The sequence below is a fragment of the Mytilus trossulus genome, chromosome 4, assembly GCF_036588685.1.
Source record: "Mytilus trossulus isolate FHL-02 chromosome 4, PNRI_Mtr1.1.1.hap1, whole genome shotgun sequence".
Lineage (NCBI taxonomy): Eukaryota > Metazoa > Mollusca > Bivalvia > Mytilida > Mytilidae > Mytilus > Mytilus trossulus.
The window spans coordinates 4,957,110-4,977,061 of record NC_086376.1 but is presented as its reverse complement, the minus strand read 5'-3'; the positions used below and the strand labels follow the sequence as shown (position 1 = coordinate 4,977,061).

General features: G+C 31.2%; 2 protein-coding genes across 7 annotated transcripts in view; one reads left to right on the top strand and one right to left on the bottom strand.

The window, feature by feature from the left end:
- LOC134714528 (U3 small nucleolar RNA-associated protein 15 homolog) overlaps nucleotides 1-16,531 on the bottom strand; it is a 49,560-nt gene extending 33,029 nt beyond the window's left edge. Inside the window, exons 1-4 of the mRNA XM_063575834.1 lie at nucleotides 16,313-16,531; nucleotides 11,797-11,889; nucleotides 9,385-9,569; nucleotides 8,400-8,523 (exon numbers count right to left, since the gene is read on the bottom strand). Of these exons, the coding sequence (XP_063431904.1) occupies nucleotides 8,400-8,523; nucleotides 9,385-9,569; nucleotides 11,797-11,889; nucleotides 16,313-16,405 (495 nt within the window). The 5' untranslated portion in view covers nucleotides 16,406-16,531. The remainder of the gene's footprint in view (nucleotides 1-8,399; nucleotides 8,524-9,384; nucleotides 9,570-11,796; nucleotides 11,890-16,312) is intronic.
- A 6-nt stretch (nucleotides 16,532-16,537) lies between these two features.
- The window catches only part of LOC134714529 (protein dead ringer homolog), a 40,643-nt gene continuing 37,228 nt past the window's right edge, over nucleotides 16,538-19,952 (top strand). For 5 of the 6 annotated variants that reach the window (XM_063575839.1, XM_063575838.1, XM_063575840.1 and 2 more), the window contains exons 1-2: nucleotides 16,538-16,724; nucleotides 17,225-17,707. In XM_063575839.1, coding sequence (XP_063431909.1) covers nucleotides 16,689-16,724; nucleotides 17,225-17,707 — 519 coding nt within the window. In that variant the 5' untranslated portion in view covers nucleotides 16,538-16,688. The remainder of the gene's footprint in view (nucleotides 16,725-17,224; nucleotides 17,708-19,952) is intronic. The other variant, XM_063575835.1, reaches the window with a different exon arrangement.

Here is a 19,952-nt window from a genome sequence, read left to right as displayed (position 1 = left end):
TGCCAGTTTATATATTTGAATATTGTTTTTCTCAAGTAGGTATTGCCAATTTATATATTTGAATATTGTTTTTCTCATGTAGGTATTGCCAGTTTATATATTTGAATATTTTTTTTCTCATGTAGGTATTGCTAGTTTATATATTTGAATATTGTTTTCTCATGTATGTTTTGCAAGTTTATATATTTAAATATTGTTTTTTCTCATGTAGGTATTGCCAGTTTATATATTTGAATATTAACAACTGAAACTTTAAGAAAAAGGCATCTAACTTTCTGACTCTAACTCTCTTTCAACCTGTTTTTCTAATATTCATTGTGTGAAGTCTACACCAAACAAGGCGGAGAATGTGTGTAGATTCTTTCATAAAGTACAAGACCACAAGGATAAGCGCTTAACACTACTTTGATGACATAAAACCAGAGATATACGTTTGATATTGCCTATACTTACAAACAATGAAGTATTTGACAAGATTCCCTCTGAAATCATCAATCTGATATTTCTTTTTATCTCTTAATGAGAAAGTGTATCTAAACATCAACCGTAATTACCAAATTGAATTAAAAAATTTACTAAGTCCTGCCAAATACCATGGCTCTGATGTGTTAACAATGTTAAATATGTCTACCCTTTCTGACACAGACAAAAATTTAATTAACTTCATATCCAGAAATATGTTAATCTTATCTGGGATAATTTAACTAATATCATAATGGCCTCTCTTAATTGAGCCATGAATTAAGCTTTCATCAGATCAGAATTACCTTTTATTAGGCAGCTAAAATATTTTCATGGTTTTTGCTCTCAGGTTCTTTTAAGCATCATTTTTCATCAGAGGAATTTGGATGGCATACTTATTAATCATAGTCAAGATGAATGTCAATAAATAAAAGATTGAAGTTTGACTCATTATTTCTCAATATATTTAATTTCTTTTACTATTTTCTATTGTTGGGTTGCTGTTTTATATAGAAAACCCCACACCTGAATAGATGCTTAGACTAATAGTTCGGCATTTTCAGTGAGACCATATAGATTATACAGTTAGATGGCAAAATCTGGTATGGTCATGATGGTGCTAACATGGCAACATGCTAAAAATTTGGAAACAGTATTTGCCAATCTGGAAATCTGGCAAAATAGAGCTTTGTACATAATAGTTAAATGGCAACAGACTGATATAATGGTATTAATATTGCAATATGCTGAAAATATGGTAATATTGTTTCACAGACTTAATCTGATAAAATTATGAGCACCATGTAGATACATTCAATACATAAAGATGGTCACAAACTGGCAACATCCGGCGTTAACAGGCTAAAATGGTGAAACTGCAAATATAACTAGGAACACTCAATGTTGCCACACAATTGTGACAAAATGGAAAGAAGGCAACAAACTAGCAATGTGGCAAGATAGTAACAAAACAACTAAATACTGACAATAGAGAAATTATATGTTAACTGGCCCAAAGAAGTGCTATAAGTGATTTATATGGTGGCCATCAAACTGGATATCAAACAAGCAACAATCAATCCCACCAAAAATCCTTTCATTTGTACTCACCAAATGTGACTTATCACCTGATTATGTTTTTTTGTCTCTCACTTGTATCAAAATGGGTATATTAGTGGAGCAAAAATTGAATTCTGTTATCTTTGAGGTGAACCTCATCACCCTGTTTTTATAGTGGGGTTGATGTGGCCCAATCTAAAGGGCTTTATTTTGTCATGTTTGAAGATTGTTTTTGTTGTTAGTCCTTTTATTATATTTTTAGTTTTTTTGGCATCTTTAATCAAAATTGGTTTTGACTCTGACATTTGAATCTTCTCCAAGTTTTTTGGTTGTTTTTTTTACAAATCAGACATTTGGGAAAGGAAACCATAAATTTTAATGAAAATTATAACAATCCCATGACAACATTTTTACAATAGACAAACTTATAAACTTAGCATTCAACTACAAAAAATGAGAAAATAATAAAAAGTCTTTATAGAAAACTTTAGTAATTCATAATCTAATTACATTTGTTTAATGAAATGTTAAATTATAATTTAACTTTGTGAATTTGTAGAAGAATCACTATTCAGTGTCCTAAAAATAATACAGCAGCTAATCTTTAACCTAATGACTCTATCTAGCAAGATCTTGATATGTAATTATCCCTAAGAAAATAACAATAGATATATAAGTAATGTGAAAATCAGACCACACTATCATCAAATTATTTGTTTATTATTGACAGACATAAAATTAGCTTTGTTGATTAATGAACAGATTGGGGAGGTTAATTCCTTCAATCTTTAGGTGCTGATATTTTCTCTTCCCTTGCCCATTACTCAATGTCATTTTCATAGCTTAGATTAATCAAAATCCAAAAACATTTCTTCTTATTTCTTTTTTCTTCGGCCCATCCATATAATTAACATTAATCACAACTCTAGAAAAACATTCTCCATTTATTTATTTGTTTTTTTCGTTTTAATGTTATTTTTTTCTTTTTAATTTATGTTTTGCCAAATTGAAAAGTTTTCATGATTTATTTTCAGGATTCCAACATGAGTCAAGTACTATAAGTTCCTTTCCTTAATTATGATATAATCACCAAGTGCAATAAAGTTAAATTTGAATAGTAATATTACAACTATTACCATGGAGTATGCTATTCACCAAATAAATATCATTAGCTGTGTTCTAGAACTCCTATGTCATGATCTACCCTTTGAAAGAAAAAATATATAAAACTCTCCTTATAGACTTTTTTACTATTACCAACTTTAGAGTCTAGAATACAATGTTTATAATTTTTCAACAGGTTATCAGCTGGTCTGTAGTAGAACACTCTGATACTCAGTCTCAGTCAAGTAAGAGCAACTATGGGGGAAATGTGACAAATATATTACTTTATAGCAGGTGTTTCAAGATTTATTCACTGGATGGCAGTATACTCTCAAAGATAAACCTTTACAATTGTTGCACACCCTAGCACAAGTACTATTTATGAAATTCTTAATCCATGCAACAGGTATCCAGAAAATATAAGCAATTTTAATTAAATGGGGAATGTGTCCACGAGACACAGATGACGCACCTGCTTGCATGCAACATTATAAAGGGACATGACTCAAGACTAGTAAAATTGATGATACCCAAATTCATAATTGATGTGAGTTTTGTGGTACATGTCATTATTATTAAAATGTATATAAGTTGCATAACATTTGGTTCAAGCAAACTTCAGTTAGAAAATGGAAACGAAAAATTCAGCAATTATTCCATTTGTTAAAGGGGCATTACTCTAGAACAGTAAAAGTGACACCACCAAAATTCAAACTTGATTTGTGTGTTGTGGTACAAGTAATAAGCATTGTATATAAGATTTATAACATTTGGTTAAGGCACAGGGGTTTGATGTACCCTTTTCATCATAGCTAGAACTGTGGAGCCAGACAAATACAAACATACCCACTGAATATTACAAATTTTCCTATAAAGCTCATAAGGCATAATTCTGGATTGGTTGGAGTGGAATTCAATAAAGAACAAAACAGAGTTGACACATCATAATTAAAGCAATTATCTTAAGTTTGATTTTACAGCTAATTTTCTAAAGCATGTAGAGCAAGACTTAAGTTAGCGTGCTTGCTTTGTTTTTATATTGTATAATGATTAAGATAACACCCAATTAAATTCAAATATTATATATACAGGTAAAACTATGCCTATATATATTGTTCAAAGATGTCAATCCTATTAAAATAGCTTGTATAAACAATTATCCAAGCAAAGCAAGCAAGCCAGCCAAAGTTTTGCTTTACATGCAGTAGGAAATTAGCTGTAAACTCACAACAGATTTGAAGTTTTCAGGAAAGGCTCAATCTAAATACTATCAAAAACTTGGTTTGCAGAAGGAATAAAAACAGAAAGTAATTTATTGAAACTAAATGCTATCATTAGAATCAGTGTGAAAATTTCTTTGCAGAGGATGTGTGGGCTATTGTTTTTTGAATTTTGAAAATTCTAATTAATATCCAGATTTTTTGTAAGCATATATATATATACAATGTATATAAATATGTTCAGTAAATGTATTTTCTGATACATTCTATTGCTAATGTGTTTTTCAGTTGGAAGTGAAAACTTCAATAAACCAAAATTTGTCATTTGGCAGCCCTAATAAAAGATAATTAATTCTTTTTTTCTGTCAAAATAAATGGCACTTATTCCTGTACCTACATCAAATCGCAGCAAATTCGTTATACCTCAAAAATATCTTTCATTTCATAAAACTTGCCAAAGACATTCCTAGACTTCATTAAATTACAGGCTTTGTTCATTTCATCTTGTTAAAATTTCAGCCGAATCATAAAAACCTTCAATAACAAGAGATTGCAGTATATAAAAGCATGGCCCCCATCAAATCTAATTTGTAACTCGTCATATAAACGTTTGCTAACTAGTTTTTGGATTAGATATCACAAACAAATTGATCACTGCAGAAGCTAAATATTTTGTTTCAATTAGTATTTACTGATACGGTGTAAGATAAAAGTGATACATCGCTTTCTTTCTTTTTTCTTTATTTCCAATCAAGTTTTTTTATTTGCGTTGTTTATGATGTACATGTGAGATGAGAGAAATAAACATATTAGAATTAGGTGATAAACGACTTAAAGCCATCCAAACTCGTTAATTTCTGTAGGCATCTATTTACCTTCTATCAGGGGAAATGGAAAAAGAGATGCAATGAATGCAACATATATATACATTCCAAATTATTTTTCCAAGGAAATCAATTGTCTACGGTTAATTCCAATTTCAAATTTCTAAAATAAGATATTTTTTTAATTCAATTTCATTCAATTTTTCCCCCTACTTTCTTCCCTCTTTTAGAACTATACAATCAAATGGTATATAAACTATAAAGAAATCAATTGTCTCATCATATTTTTTCTAAGTCTTAAATTTCTAAAATAAGATAGCATACTTTTTCAAATTTCAATTAACAACTTCATCCTTCTTTCTTCTCTCTCTCTCATAACTATACAACTATATACTATAATAGACTACACAATTAATTTCAATTTTTCGTTATTACCAAGTACATTTCAACATTAATTATTAAACAGAATTCAAACTTTTCAGCAGTAATTATTTAATAGAAAACAAGCCCCAATCTGACATTTGCCGAAGCCATAATAATTTTCTAGTTAATAATTCTGAATCTCTGGCTTAATTCAGCTTAATGCTGTTTGATTGAAGTAAATGTTGAAGGTATGTCTATTTCAACATGTGGCACACAATTTAATATCTATTTATATCAGAGGTAATTAAAGGTACATTTCATACAATTACAGACAAATTTATGTAATCAATTTAAAGGTTTGTTGACTGTAAATTATGCTTTTGATAAAACTACTTAGCTTCTTTTTTTCTTGGGTTGTCTCAACAAACATTTGTCTAACACATAAAATAGAGAAGGTTTGAGGTTGCCTTTAATGCAATTATAAATCTTGACACAGCTTTGCAGAACACTTCAGCACCAAAGTCGAATTATAGTTTGACATGGTTGTTTATGATTATGGCTAGATTTCCTCCTATAAGTTATTTCTCTAACCAATTTCTATCAACAATTTAATGGGATTTTTTTTTCGATACAATAGTAAATATAAGTTCCATGTCTACGAATTCCTGAAAGTATCAGAATTTGAGAACAAAGAAATCGTCCCAAGACATGTTTTATCTTTTCATTATATAGGCTGCAATGTGTCATATCTGAATTCTTTTTCGTCAACTTTTGCACATTAATTTAATTAACGTTTAGTTCTTTTTCTATCTTGAGAACACAACTTGCGTCTACTGGTTTTTGAGGTAAAGACTTTGTTTTAAGGAATCATTTATGCTAAAGACTTTCAGAATATGCCATTTGAAAGCAACTCCCAAAGATGTCTGATAAAATGTTTCAAAACATTACAATGATACATGTTATTTTATATTCTGATAAATATCTTCAATGTTACAAATGATATCTATAAACTTATTCCTCCAAATACATGTTTTGCAGAAATCTCATTAATATAAATTAGAAAATAAACTGACTTCCTCTTTCCAAGCTTATATGGGTAGACCAATACATTTATCTGGTTTACAGTAAAGGGGCTTCAAGCATGGAATATTTGCCACTGGACATTCAAACTTATTCTTCCTGCTCAAATTATTAAACTTCTTGATCTCTTACGTCTTATGTCTTTCAGTTCTCTTTGTCAATGTTAGCATACAAATTGAAAAGACAATAACCAGCTGTTGAAATAAAACTAATGAATTCATACATGTAGAATCAGATATGCTGCTCTTCGGTAAAAAAATCAACACCCTTCTGGGGGCCCCTGAGATTTATTAGATTCCCTGTCAAGGGCAGAATAAAAATATAAAAATTTGATAGCAGGAAGCTGCCATTTATTAAAGTGTATCAAAACTTTGTTTTATTAAAACATTGTCAGATTGACTTAGCCTAAGTGGGGATCAAGCTGTGAGAAAAATCTCTTCTAAAAGTGAAAACACTTGAAAATAAAACATTATTTCCTGAACATATCAAAATAAAACAATCATAAAGGAACCTTACTGACCTAAGTGGAATTATGGTTTTGTTTTCATATCAAAATGAATTTGAAAGATTTTAGTCTGAGTCCCCTGGGGTGCATACATTTACCATTTTTATATCTGGATAATTTAGAATTATATTACTTAGTGGAATGCAAAGTTTTATTAAAACAAAAACTTATAAACTAACCCTCCCACTGTAATTGTGAAATATGCTACTCTGCAATAAAATTTAAGTGATGAATATGCCACATTAATTCATGAGAAATGTATTGTGTCAAATTCTTCCGAATAAATAACAAAATAAACAATAATAAGTGTACTTTTCTGTTGTCATCTCAAAAATGTCTTCTTTTCTTGAAAAATAATTCCACATTTAGTGGTTGAATCAATCTTTACCCTCACAGTAAAGATGACAGCTCTGGTATCCTGTACGGATCCCACCAATAAAACTGATGTAGATTAATCCTTCAGTATAAAGAATCTCTACTGCTAGTTCTCTCAAGGAATTCAAGGCACACCTTTTATAATTCACTTTTGAAATAACTGAATGAACAACCAATTTGTCTTCCACCCACCCTTTATGATGTCACCATATTAATGTCTCTAATAACTTTACTAACCCTGGTATCTCTGAATAAAAATGTATAACTCCTAAACAAAAATTGTCTTTAATGTGACAATGTGACTATTTTATTGAAGAAATAAACTTATCCTTCACAAAAGTTCTCTAAAATACTGCTTTTGATAGTATAGCATTGCAGACCTTTTGAATTTGCTTTACAACATGTTTAAGGTAATTAATTCTAAAACTAGTCTCCAGTGTGCTTAAAAACGTGTATGAAATGGTGAAAATGATGTTTGCAGTGAAAAAAAGCTTTTCAAAAAACCTGAATGGCTCCCCTTGCTTTAATCTATGTGACATGGAAATTATATTTAGCTATATACAGAGAGAATCATGAAGTAGTCATATCAAAAGAACTGGCCTTATAGATTATGATGAGAAGAAATTTTAAGGCTGAACAATGCATTAAACTTGTTTACCATGACAATTGGCCATCATGCACAGAATAAGGATCTTCTTTATATTTTTTCTGGCATTGTTTGGTTGTTGGCTACAGACAATATATGTCCATAATATGGCATTCTAATGGAACAACATTTGCTACGTTCATTTTCATTGGATAATGTCAAAAATTAACATGGCAACAATTGACAATTGATGCTATGGGACGTATGTGCAAGCACAGATGACATATGACAGATTTAAATACATTTTTTAATGTTTTTTCTGTTGGTTTCTTAGTTTCAAGAGGAATTGATGGTCGCAAAAACCCGTTTACTGTCTCCGCTTACGCGTCGCCAGTCAACTTAATTTGCGACCATCAATTCCCCAATTGATGCCGTCAGAGCTTAAAATACAATACAGTTATCTCCAAAATAGCTCATGCTAGCATGTAGTGCTATGTAAAGTATATGATTTGAAGGCATTACTTGTTCCTTGTAACGATTTTGTCAAATGTGAAACATCCTGGTGTATATTCCCTTTAATTACCAAATAAACAATTTCATCACACATCCTCATTACAACAAACCACCAATATTTATCCAAAAGGTGAATAACTCATATCACACAAGTTTTTAAGTCTAATTCATGCTTTCAGGACTCACATTTGTACCAAGGTTTAAGTGATTCTTACAGATTTATCTCCCTGTAGTGTTATGTACCACCTTAAACACCACAATGATATATCAACTACATTTATATCATATGCACCATGCTTTATAATTACCTGATGGTCTTTATATGATATGAGTTGATTTTCAGTAGGAATGTCCCACAACCGAACAGTGTTATCGTCTGACCCTGAGAACAAATGGAGTCTGTCGGACAGGAACTTGCTCACATGTACTGATCTACAATCATAAATAGAAAATGTATGCATTCTGTTGGTATGTTTAATTTGTAAAGTTTGACAAGTTATGGATTATTGGATAAGAATAAAGACTAGAAAAACTTGAAAATCAAGCTACCAATATTTTAATTTCAGTTTACAAACATGTATTGCAATAGACTATTTTCACATAACCAACTTTTGACTTCATAGTACCATATAAAAGTGGGTTATTTTTGCGGTTGTAATTTCCAGATTTACCTTAAATCAGTTATACAAACTATTTTGGCAGTTATTATTTTTAGGAATTCAAAACTGCCATCAATACCGTTGCATGGACACTTTTAAATTGGTTGAATAGTTTGGTGATTTTGTTCTGTCCGCTAAAATAAGCCTAAAATTTACACCCCATGAAAATAATCTGCAATTATACAGTATAAAATTTTGCAATAGGTTATCTACTGTGTGGTAGGACAGTCTGTTGCATAGTCATGTAAGAGCAACTAATAGAAGAAAAATCCAGCTTACAATTGGTGCAATTTTTGGGGAAATAAACTGTTTTCCGACGATTTTATTTCATATAGACAACATAAAACATGTCTTTTTTTTTTAATAAAACTGCATAGATTTGATTATGAACTCCAGAGTCAAATGTCCGTAAAATAAAAATAGTAGTCCTATAGATTCTGGGATGGTGAGTTTTGTCAAGTCTGATCAGTGGCGGATCCAGAACTTTTCCTAAGGGGGGGCCTTCTGACTGACTTAAGGGGGCCCGCTCCAGTCATGCTTCAGGAATTCCCTATATAATCAACCAAATTTTTCCAACGTAAGGGGGGGCCTGGGCCCCTCTAGATCTGCCTATGCTGATAATTATATAACCTACCCTTTGTGCCCTTTAAACACTCTAAGTAAGGACTTCCCATCGACATCAAATAGTTTAACTTCACCGCCGTCACCACCAGCAACCAATAATCGGCCATCGTCTCGGAAACTACCACAATGTGCTTGTTCTCTAAACCGACTGATTGTTTTTACAATTTGTAATGATTTGGGGCTGTATATTTGTACCTGCAAAAACAATATTCCAATAAACTCAAGTTAAAAGGTATAATCATAATAGAATTACTCAAATATTCCTTTGGTAAAAATAAATAAATGCATTTACAAATACCTTAGCAAAATTTTGATATAACTAATTTTAGGCCCTGTACTGTAGTTTCAGAGATTTTTTTTTCTAAAATTTTACCACAGACACACGGACAGAACAAGTCATTGGAAGCTAAGTGATGACAACCCCTCACATGTCTTTTAAAGCCAGGTGTCAGAGCTAATAGAGCAGTATGATTGCCATTGAGACTTTTACCATCCACCAGAAACCAAAGGACAAGGGTGTTATAAGTTCCACTTTGTTTCACTTGCACATGATCTGTTATAGATAAGGCTATAACATGACAGAAAGTGGTTTAATTATACTGGTAAATATGATTTTCAATGACCATGTGTTAAGTGGCTGTGGAAAATATGATTTTTAATGACCATTTGTTAAGTGGCTTCAGAATCTATGCCATGTACCCAGATAGACTTTTTATAGTGGGCTGTATACATATCTTTCAGAATACTTATAAATGTCAAATCACTCTGGATCATACATTCATATTTATTCTGTTGAAGTATTTTTATTGAAATATTTCCAAAGATATATTATTTTTCATTCATAACAATGCAGACTTGTGTTTAATTATTATTTATGAACTCTTAGTTGCATCGTATTTTGACATTTTTGGTCAAAGGCTAGTTTGTTGAAATAAGTTTGGCTAAAACACTAATACCTCAACTCCCCAAAAAAATATATAAACTACAGAACTAATGAAAAAAATTCATTGATTTTAAAATATAATTAAATAAATCTGAATTATGTCAAACATAACAGTAATACATTTTGTAAACATCAACATAAAAAATAGAAAGTATGAAGCAATGTCTTTAATCAAATATTTTAAAGGGGTGCTATTAATTATAATAATTATAGAATGTATCCATTGCCCTATTTATTTCCTACATATCTCAGATATTCACCTTGATGAACTAGTTACCTCCCCTTAATAACCAACTAATTAATTAATGCACTTCTTTCACTGTAATTTAATAAGCAATGAATAGATGCAAAAAATCTACATTGCCACGTGCATATGTAACAATAAAAGTAAGGAAGATGATTTTAATTAAAGACACAGATTCAATGCATGACAACTATTTCTTCTGATTGTCTTTATGTCTGGAAATAATACTGTTAATCAAGAATCATATCAAAATATACTTGTGTTATTATGTATTGTATATGTGATGATATGTCTTCTCTGTCGGGGTACACAGAGTGCTGTTGTTCAACTATATATCACATGCACAACAATTCTGGCACTGATTAAAACAGGTTTTGCATTAATTAGAAAGAAAAAAATTATATTGCTCCCGCCATAAATATTTGGAATTTATCAAAACAGAATATTTAGCAGAGAGAACATAAGTATTTGTGTTACAATCTTCACAATAAAATGAAGCCTACTTTTAATTTTTATTGTTGAATTATTGTTCCTTTATTAAAAGCTCTCTCCATGATAATTCTTTAGGTATAAAACCACAATTATTCATTATACAGATATTATTTTCATTGCAACCGTTTTTAAAAACTATGATATATATATATACTATAGACTACAGAGGAATGTGAATAAACAAACTGTCCACATGTATATAGAGGTCACCATAGAGACCAGTGGAAACAGACCGTACAAGAGAGCTGATGGTTGAGTTGAGGTTAAAAATGCCCAATTTAAGGAGTTTAGTATGGCGTTCATAATAACTGAACTAGTATACATTTGTTTAGGGGCCAGCTGAAGGACACCTCCAGGTGCAGGAATTTCTCGTTACATTGAAGACCTATTGGTTACCTTCTGCTGTTGTCTGTTCTATGATCAGGTTGTCTCTTTGAAACATTCCCCATTTCCATTCTCAATTTTACAAACATAACTCAGTGGGACATGAAGAGTGTGACCTAACATGACAACATTTTACTTATAAGAGGTTACCTCTTCAGCAGTTTTGAATGTATTAAGCAGTAGTGTCGCCAGTTTAACAATTATTTTGTTCTGTTTTTGTGTCAATATTCTAGGTTGGAAGCATGCTGTTGTTTTTACTTGTTTAAATATGAAATTCTAAACATTGCTACAAAAACCTTTCATTGAAAAAAATTAATCCAGTAGTATATTTTATATATATATATATATATATCACTTACCCTTGTGGAATTGGTCACTGCAAAATTATGTGGTTCAACAGGGCTAAATTCTATATGAGTAATTGGTCCATATTCCTTCTTTGTCACAGGCACCTGGGAAAAAAATCATTTTTATTGGGTAAATTTAATTGTTTAAAATGCAAAATCAAAGCGACAATAGTTATATCTATTTCTTACATGAAAGATAAAATAGCTAAAAAGTACTGCTATAAAAATTTGAGTACATTCAATTATAAATACATATCATGCAGTCAGCTGTAATGGCTGCCAATGCAAAAATAGAAAGATGCAGTAGGATTGCCAATGAAACATCTCTGCAAAAGAGACCAAAAGACACAGAAATTAACAACTATGATCACTGTGTGACCTTAAACAATGAGTTAAACCCAGCTATAAAAGACTCTGAAATGAAAAATGTAAAAATTTAAATGAGAAAACAGACGGCCAGATTTATGTTTTAAAACAAGAATGTGTCCCTAGTACACGGATACCTCATCAGCACTATCATTTTCTATCATCAATGGACAGTGAAAATGGGGGAAATCTCTAATTTTGTAATACAATTAGAAAGATCATATCATAAGAAACATGTGTACTAAGTTTCAAGATTATTAGACTTCAACTTAATCAAAAACTACCTCGACGAAAAACTTTAACCTGAAGCAGAACAGACAGAAGGACGAACAGAAGGAAGGATGCACAGACCAGAAAACATAATGCCCATAATTGGGGCATAATAATAAAGGAAAAACAAACATCTGACACATAAATTTTTCTTTGTTGAAAAAAAAAGAAAATGCCTACCTACCTACTGTCTTTACCTTTGGGTAGGGTTTGGGCAAATAAAAATATTTTTAAGTGTGGCCTGAACCTTATTCATGTTAATGTAAGAAACTTTAAAAGGACCTGATTCAGTCATGAATATTAACCTTTTTTGTAGATCCTCTAATACTGATCCTTTTTTTTAAATTCAGTCAGAGTTCTCAACATAACAGTGTTTCAGGTTTCCCCTTGGACCATTATTTAGAATGGTTATATCAGATAAATAAATTAATGTGATTTAACCACAAAGTTTTAACAATAACAATGAACCATGAACATGATGAAAATGAAGTCAAATTTACTGACAAAAGTCAGACAAACCCTGACAGACAAACATGCCCACCCAGCTGTGCCCAAATTTATATTGAACCATGAAAATTAGGTCATGGTCAGATTAACCCTGCCAGATGAAAATTTATATCTTACAAGCCTCTTTAATCATAAATATATTTTATCTAATGGTTGGAACTGCACAATGGACGTGTAGATTTATATCACTGCAAAGACTAAGACCGTTGTACCAAGAATAAATATGGTCAGACAAAATGTCAGATGGACATGAAAACATTAAAGTCATTCCATATGCCAAATTTATAGCTGTAAATTTCTGTGTCATTTGGTTTCTCGTGGAGAGTTGTTTCATTGGCAATCGTACCACAACTTCTTTTTTATAATATTAATCACTTATCTGGAAGTGTCCATAAAAGGTTACGGTCAAGTACCCTGTTTAACAGACATGTAATTGGTTGCAAGGATCTCTTGTACCAAATATAACAATCCTATAAAGTTTTACTAATGCAGTTATATATGAGAAATTCAATTGACAAAGAAACTATGTAACCTTTTTCTGAATTATGAAAATGAGGTCAGGGACAATGACAGACAAAACCTTCTGATTAAAAGCATCTGTATTCATGGTATAAGGTACCCAGATCTTCTACCTTCAGAAATAAAAAGCTTTAAACAAAGTTAATGCCATAGCCTTCCCCAGTCCTGGATTACTCCCCTTTGTCGCTGTCACAACAAAAATAAATACACTCACAGTTTTTGGAAGTATTCAAACAGCTGTTTTTACATAAATTCTGAGTTCTTTAAATTTGGTGGTCCAAAGATTTTGATCACCAAATATTAGCACAGGATCAACACCAATTTGGGTATTTTGCCATAAAAATTATAGTGTGGACCAGCAGCTTTACTACAAGATTGCCAGGGACAGAAAGACTTTGAGAACTCTGTGTACATAGCCCTTTTAAGGGTATATATTTAGGACTCTAAAGTGCAATAGGGACGCTAAAGTACGATGGTCACGAATAAGTGCAATGGTCTACGCTAAAGTATGATGCCTACACACGCTAAAGTGTGATGGTCTGCGAAAGTATAGACGTAATAAAGGTATTATGGATTATAACGTGAACAGTCTTTTATACAAACAAAAAATGAACATGCGGAAAAATAAATGTAGATAAACAACTTTAAAGCAAATGTCCATGACTTACTCAATTTAAACATGATAACCGTGTTTTGTCGGCTGAAGCAAATGTGGATTTTTTTTGTCCTGCAGTTGACCATCTTACTCCATTGTATATAGATACAAAAGTATGCACATAAGTATCCTTTATCCTGTTTCTATTATGGCTAACGGATACATTGAAATCATTGTTTATGTTGCAGTTTACTTTGCTGGTCCCGTTCAAATATTGTCGATTTTAATGAAAAGTGAAGTCAGTAAAATAAAGGTGTGTCAAGTTTCCATGCGTAAATCAAAATTTGTTTGCTAAAAAATTAGAACGAATTTTGTATTTGTAATTTACAATGACGACTTCAAGAGGAGATGTCCACATTAGTGATAGACTGGGTGAACGGCAAGCTACACCAATTATCCAAATATGTGATACCAACCTAATTAAATTTTTAAAAAAACATATACAGGATATATAGATTTTTGTCACACCTAAATTACCATTTGAGCAATGATAACGTGGTCGTTCTTCTTAACTAAAAACATTACAATGATCACTTAAGACTACCGGTAATTATAAAGCCTATCAAATATATGTCATAAAACCTTGTACTAGCTTTTGCAAGAAGACTATTTTTTAAATCTGTGTTTTTTAATACTTTAAGCCCTTTAACATTACTCTTTAGTCCAGAGCACTTTAGTGTGATAACCCATCGTACTTAAGCAAACAAACAGCCATCGCACTTTAGCGTGATACACCATTGTACTTTAGCGTAGACCATCGCACTTTAGCGTGACCATCGCACTTTAGAGTACCATCGCACTTTAGAGTCCTACATATATATGGAAAACTACTTTAAACTATAAAATTTATCAAAATTAAACATTCTGTCCTGAGCCTGCAATTCAATGGTTGTTGTTTTTTGCTGTGTATATTTGGTTTTTTGTTGTTGTTATTTTGTACATGAATTCCATGTTCATGTAGGCCCTTGGTGTTCTTGTTTAAATTGTTTTACATTTCAAGTCATTTGTCATTGTGGGGCCGTTTATAGCTGTCAGACTAGGCTGTATGGGCCTTTTCATAGTTGAAAGCTGTACAGTGATGCCGATAGTATTTAATTTCTCTCATTTTAGTCTCTCATGGAGCGTTGCCTCATTGACTTTCATATCACATCTCCTTTTTAAAATTGTATATCTATATTGATATATAGTTACTCGTCAGATAGTCTTAAGTTTGTGTCTTTGTGAAGATCTTCTTATAGATCAGTCAGTCAGAGCAATGACATTAAATTTTGTGATTGAGGGTTTGAATCCAACAGCCAAGTTTTTCTACATAAAAAAAAAGTCATAATCAAACAATATTTGGCACTGTGAACAACTAATACAGCTCATACAAGTGTTTGTGTGTGACTGGCACTATGTGGCATTTACAATACATGTAGTCATCAGATTAGTTCAGGTTTTTACAGATGACTATTACATGTACATGCAATAAAAAAATATTCAAATGTGTCTGATTTATAAAAGACTCGCTGGTTGTGCTGGTAGTAGCGGCTCCAAATCAAATTGATAACAATTACAGCGCAAAAAAAGTAAAAAGAGAAAAGTGTTGCACACTAGAGGTCTAACTGGTTGAGTTAGAGATGTTCTTTGAATCAGTCGGTTAAAGCACTGCCTTTAGATCATGATATTTAGCGTTTGAATAATTTCTGCTGGTATCATACTTTAGAGAGACACTCATTGGGGTCTAAGCGTGATGTGGGATTGCCGAAATTTATGTAAGCGTGACATGTGAAAGTCAATTTTTGGTGTCGGGAAAACGGGAAATTAGGTCTTGCGGGACCCAGGAACGACAAAAAAATGAGAATTGCATATGTACATAGTGTAAGCTGGATACGGGAATCATAAAAAACAGTAAGCAGGATCCGGGATCGAAACCCTCCAATGAGACCCCCTTTATATATTTTCATTCCATAATAACACAGATCTTTGGTTCAATCAAAATAGTTACAGCTTATGTAACTGGCCATATAATTTTGAATACAGATGTAGGTAGAGTAAAAGTACAGAGGACCACATACATGTGTCTGTGTTTAGGTCAATTTAAGAAAATTTCTGTTTTTAATTTACATCCCTCCCCCTTTTCGTTTCCATAACGAAAATTGTCATTTGTTGTATTATTTGAAGAATGACACTATTTATGTATACTTAAGTTCACTTGTCTGATTAGCTAACCTCTAAACTTTTCCAAAATAATGTGTCTGTGGTTATTATTTCCCCAACACGTGGTATTGTTTTGATTGCTGTTTTCTTGAAGGAGGCTGCCATTTTCTTTTTGGTCGTTGATTTCCGTTAAATCCTCGATAGAATCCGCTACTCTCCTTCTGCGTTAGATGAGGGTACGGAATCGGCCGAGTTCAGACGAATGGCAATCTCTGTCAAGCCTTTAAAATAGGCGGAGTCTGTAAGGTCAGAGGTCGTAACATGAAATTATGTTGTACGGATGAAAGGATCTTTATTCATTTGATATGTTATACACTTAAATTGCTTGAAGAATATCAGAAGAATATAAACTTTTGTGCATTTAACAGTCTTTGTTTAAAAACGGAAAATGTCTAATGGGGAAATAAGTCCGCGAGAAACTTTGGTAAGTTATTTTTCAGCAGTCTTTTTAATTATTTAATATTCAATTAATTTTTAAAAAAATAAATATTATTTCAGTTTTATTTTGATTATTATTTTTTTTTTATCAAATTGTCATAATTTGAATTTTTAACAAAAAACTGTATTAATAATCATTATTATTTTAAAAGTCTTACAATAGTTTAACAAAAATTTAAACTATAAGGAATCATTTTGTTTTAATTAATAAATGTAAATTTGATTTTGTTATTGTGCTGATCTCATAATGATAATTGTTCAAGTTCTTTTATGCATACGGATTTTGTTTTGAAGTATAGTTGACGGTTAAATTTATTTTTAATTCTGAAAAAAAATGTGGAAAATTTTATCTATTCATTCGCTTGGTTTACTTATGGTAAAAAAAGTCTCTGCAGCAGTAAATTAACCCTTTTTATTAAAATAATGAAAATTTGATGTTATAAAATTTTGGAAATCAATTCAAATTGTTTAATTTTCCTCCTGCAGACAAATGGAGACCTGAACGAATCTGAATTAAGTTCAGAAAATGGAAGCACCGACAAAGATATGGACGATGTTAGCAGGGAAAAGTTAGACCCAGCTGACAGAGAATTGTATGAAAAGATGAAGAAACAGGAAAGAGAAGAAAGAATTGAAATAGAAAGAGAACTTAAAAGAGCTCATGAAGAAGCTATATTACGGCGACGACACGAAGAACTCCGTGTTAAAGATTTGAGGTTGCATGGCGAGAGGAGGCACTCCGAAGACAGAGGAGAAGATTTGAGAATAAATAAACACCATGAAGAATTAAGAGCCCTCCGTGACAGCCACTTGCTTAAATCAGAAAGTGATCCTAGACTGGACCTTTTGAATCAAGCCTATTTGGAAAGATACAGAAACAACATTTCTCCTATGAGTGCTACATCAATTAGCCCGACCAATGTTGACGGACCGTCTCACCACTGGACTTTTGAGGAACAGTTTAAACAAGTAAGCAGTCTATATATGCATTTCAGCATTTTATGTGTCAATTAAGATCTTTTTTATTTTTTGGGTATGTGTTAATTTTTCAGGACAAATAAGTACAACAGTTTATGGACTTCTAAGGATTTTTTGTTGTTGATTTTTTAAGGCTTTTAGAAACAGCTTTCATTCTAAATTGAAGATTTGCGGTTCTATTATTAATTATACATGAAACTGAGACAGATGACACGGCTGAAGTCTTCATGCTGACACTTATTAGTTTTCTTCTTTCTTATACCTTCACTGAATCAACAGAAGAAAGAAACAGTTTTGAAATCTTTAATGTTGTAAACGAATAATTCACAAAACCGTATTTTGCTTTTATCTATTGTTTTATTTCTTATTTTATATTTACGTAATCATAATGTTTACATCTTTTTCAAATTAAATTGGCAGTGTTGATGATAAAAAAAAAAGTTATCAATTTCCAACCACAATTCAATGATTTTAAATCAAGAATTCTTTCACACTATAATTTTATCGTGACTTTTTTTTTACGTTATGCACAGTGATTTCAAATTTTCATTTAATTTTTAATTTTATAGTTATCCATTTTTTATAAGTCTTCTTTAAAGAAATGTTCTGTTGTACTCCAAAGTTGCGCCTCAGAGGGCAGTATAAATAGGATTCTATACTACCAGAAACAAAAGGTGTCAGACAAAACAAAAACTCGTGCATGTACGATAAAATATATTTATTGTCTAGGGTAATGTTTATTTCTCCAAATGCTTTCAAAACGGCAAATTAATTCTTTAATTATTAATAAAATCGTTGAAATATGCTTCTTTGGCAAAAAGGGTACGTGGGGATTGATAATTACTTTTCTTCTGTTGTTCGATTTCATAATAAAAAAAAATCTAAATGAAAAATCGATCTACGCAAGACGGATTTTATCTGAAGGATTTGGTTTTATCAATTATGCATTTGATAATATTTTCTAGCATGTAATTGCTCCAAATTTTAGGACAAAAGATTCTAAGAAGAAACTAATATTGCAACCATATGTCGAATTTCCCACTTGGTTATAAAATAATGTATTACTGATAATAAAATGTTCCTTTTCTTTGACCTATTGTAAAGTTATTGACTTTTTGTTAAAATGTCATTTTAATTTAATATAAACTCCATATTAGAAGAATCATTTAATGATTTGGGGAATTATTTAGTTATAATATTTAATCGACAGTTTTTAAAAGTCGAATCATTTTATTATATCTATAACGATTCAACAATTAATGTTTCCCGTGGCTCTAATATCAAAATTGATTTTAATCAACAGAAAATAAATATTTCCGAAGTATTCAAAAATGCTTGTAATATTTATTCAAATCTATTTGCTTAAGATAAATTTTTATTGACAGTTGCTACTTATATATTAAATTGTATTACATAAGCTGATAAATTGATACTTTTAAAAATAGAATGCGTCTTTAGTAGTCTGTTGAAAACGGAACTCGGTCCGGTCTTTAGAAAATTGTGCGAAAGCGAAAATGATGAAAGTCAAGAAACTGAAAGAGTAGCCTTATTAACTGCACGTGCCACAAGAAGTCATGATAAACAAATCACCACAATATTCATTTATCTTGTTAAACATATGCCCCGTACTATTTAATTGCAAAATCTTTCATGAAGGAACTAAAAGTACATGTTACCTTTGACCTGAGACTACTATCTCAGCTTTGACCGTTTCATAACTTCCTATTGGCGATTGATTGATTGACAATGTTAATGTCCAGTGGCAAATATTTCATGCATATTCAGGATGATTTAGCAGAATGGAATAAAAACCACTTATCATAGTAGTTGTCCTTAAACCCTTATTTTATTTAGTAATAGATTATATATACGTTTTAGCTGAATAATAATAAAGGTTAGGTTTAAAACTGAGTTTAGATTTGTGTTTCTTTTGTAATTATTGTATCTTCCAAATATGGTCAGTGATACAAATACATTTATTTATGTAAAATGTAGTCTTTCATTTTTTTTATTAGTAATTTCAAATGCATATCTGCTAAAAGCTATAGTAAAAAAAAGTGTGAATTTTGATAATAAATGCCATAAATAACACTTGAAGAAATTAAAAGACTAATTATTACATATTAAATGTCAGTGACTATTTCTAAAGGAAGAGGAAGTGTTTTAAAGAATTAACTGGGGTTTGAAAGAGTTTTGAAGAGTTTAATCATAAAAAAAAAACTAAAATATACATGAA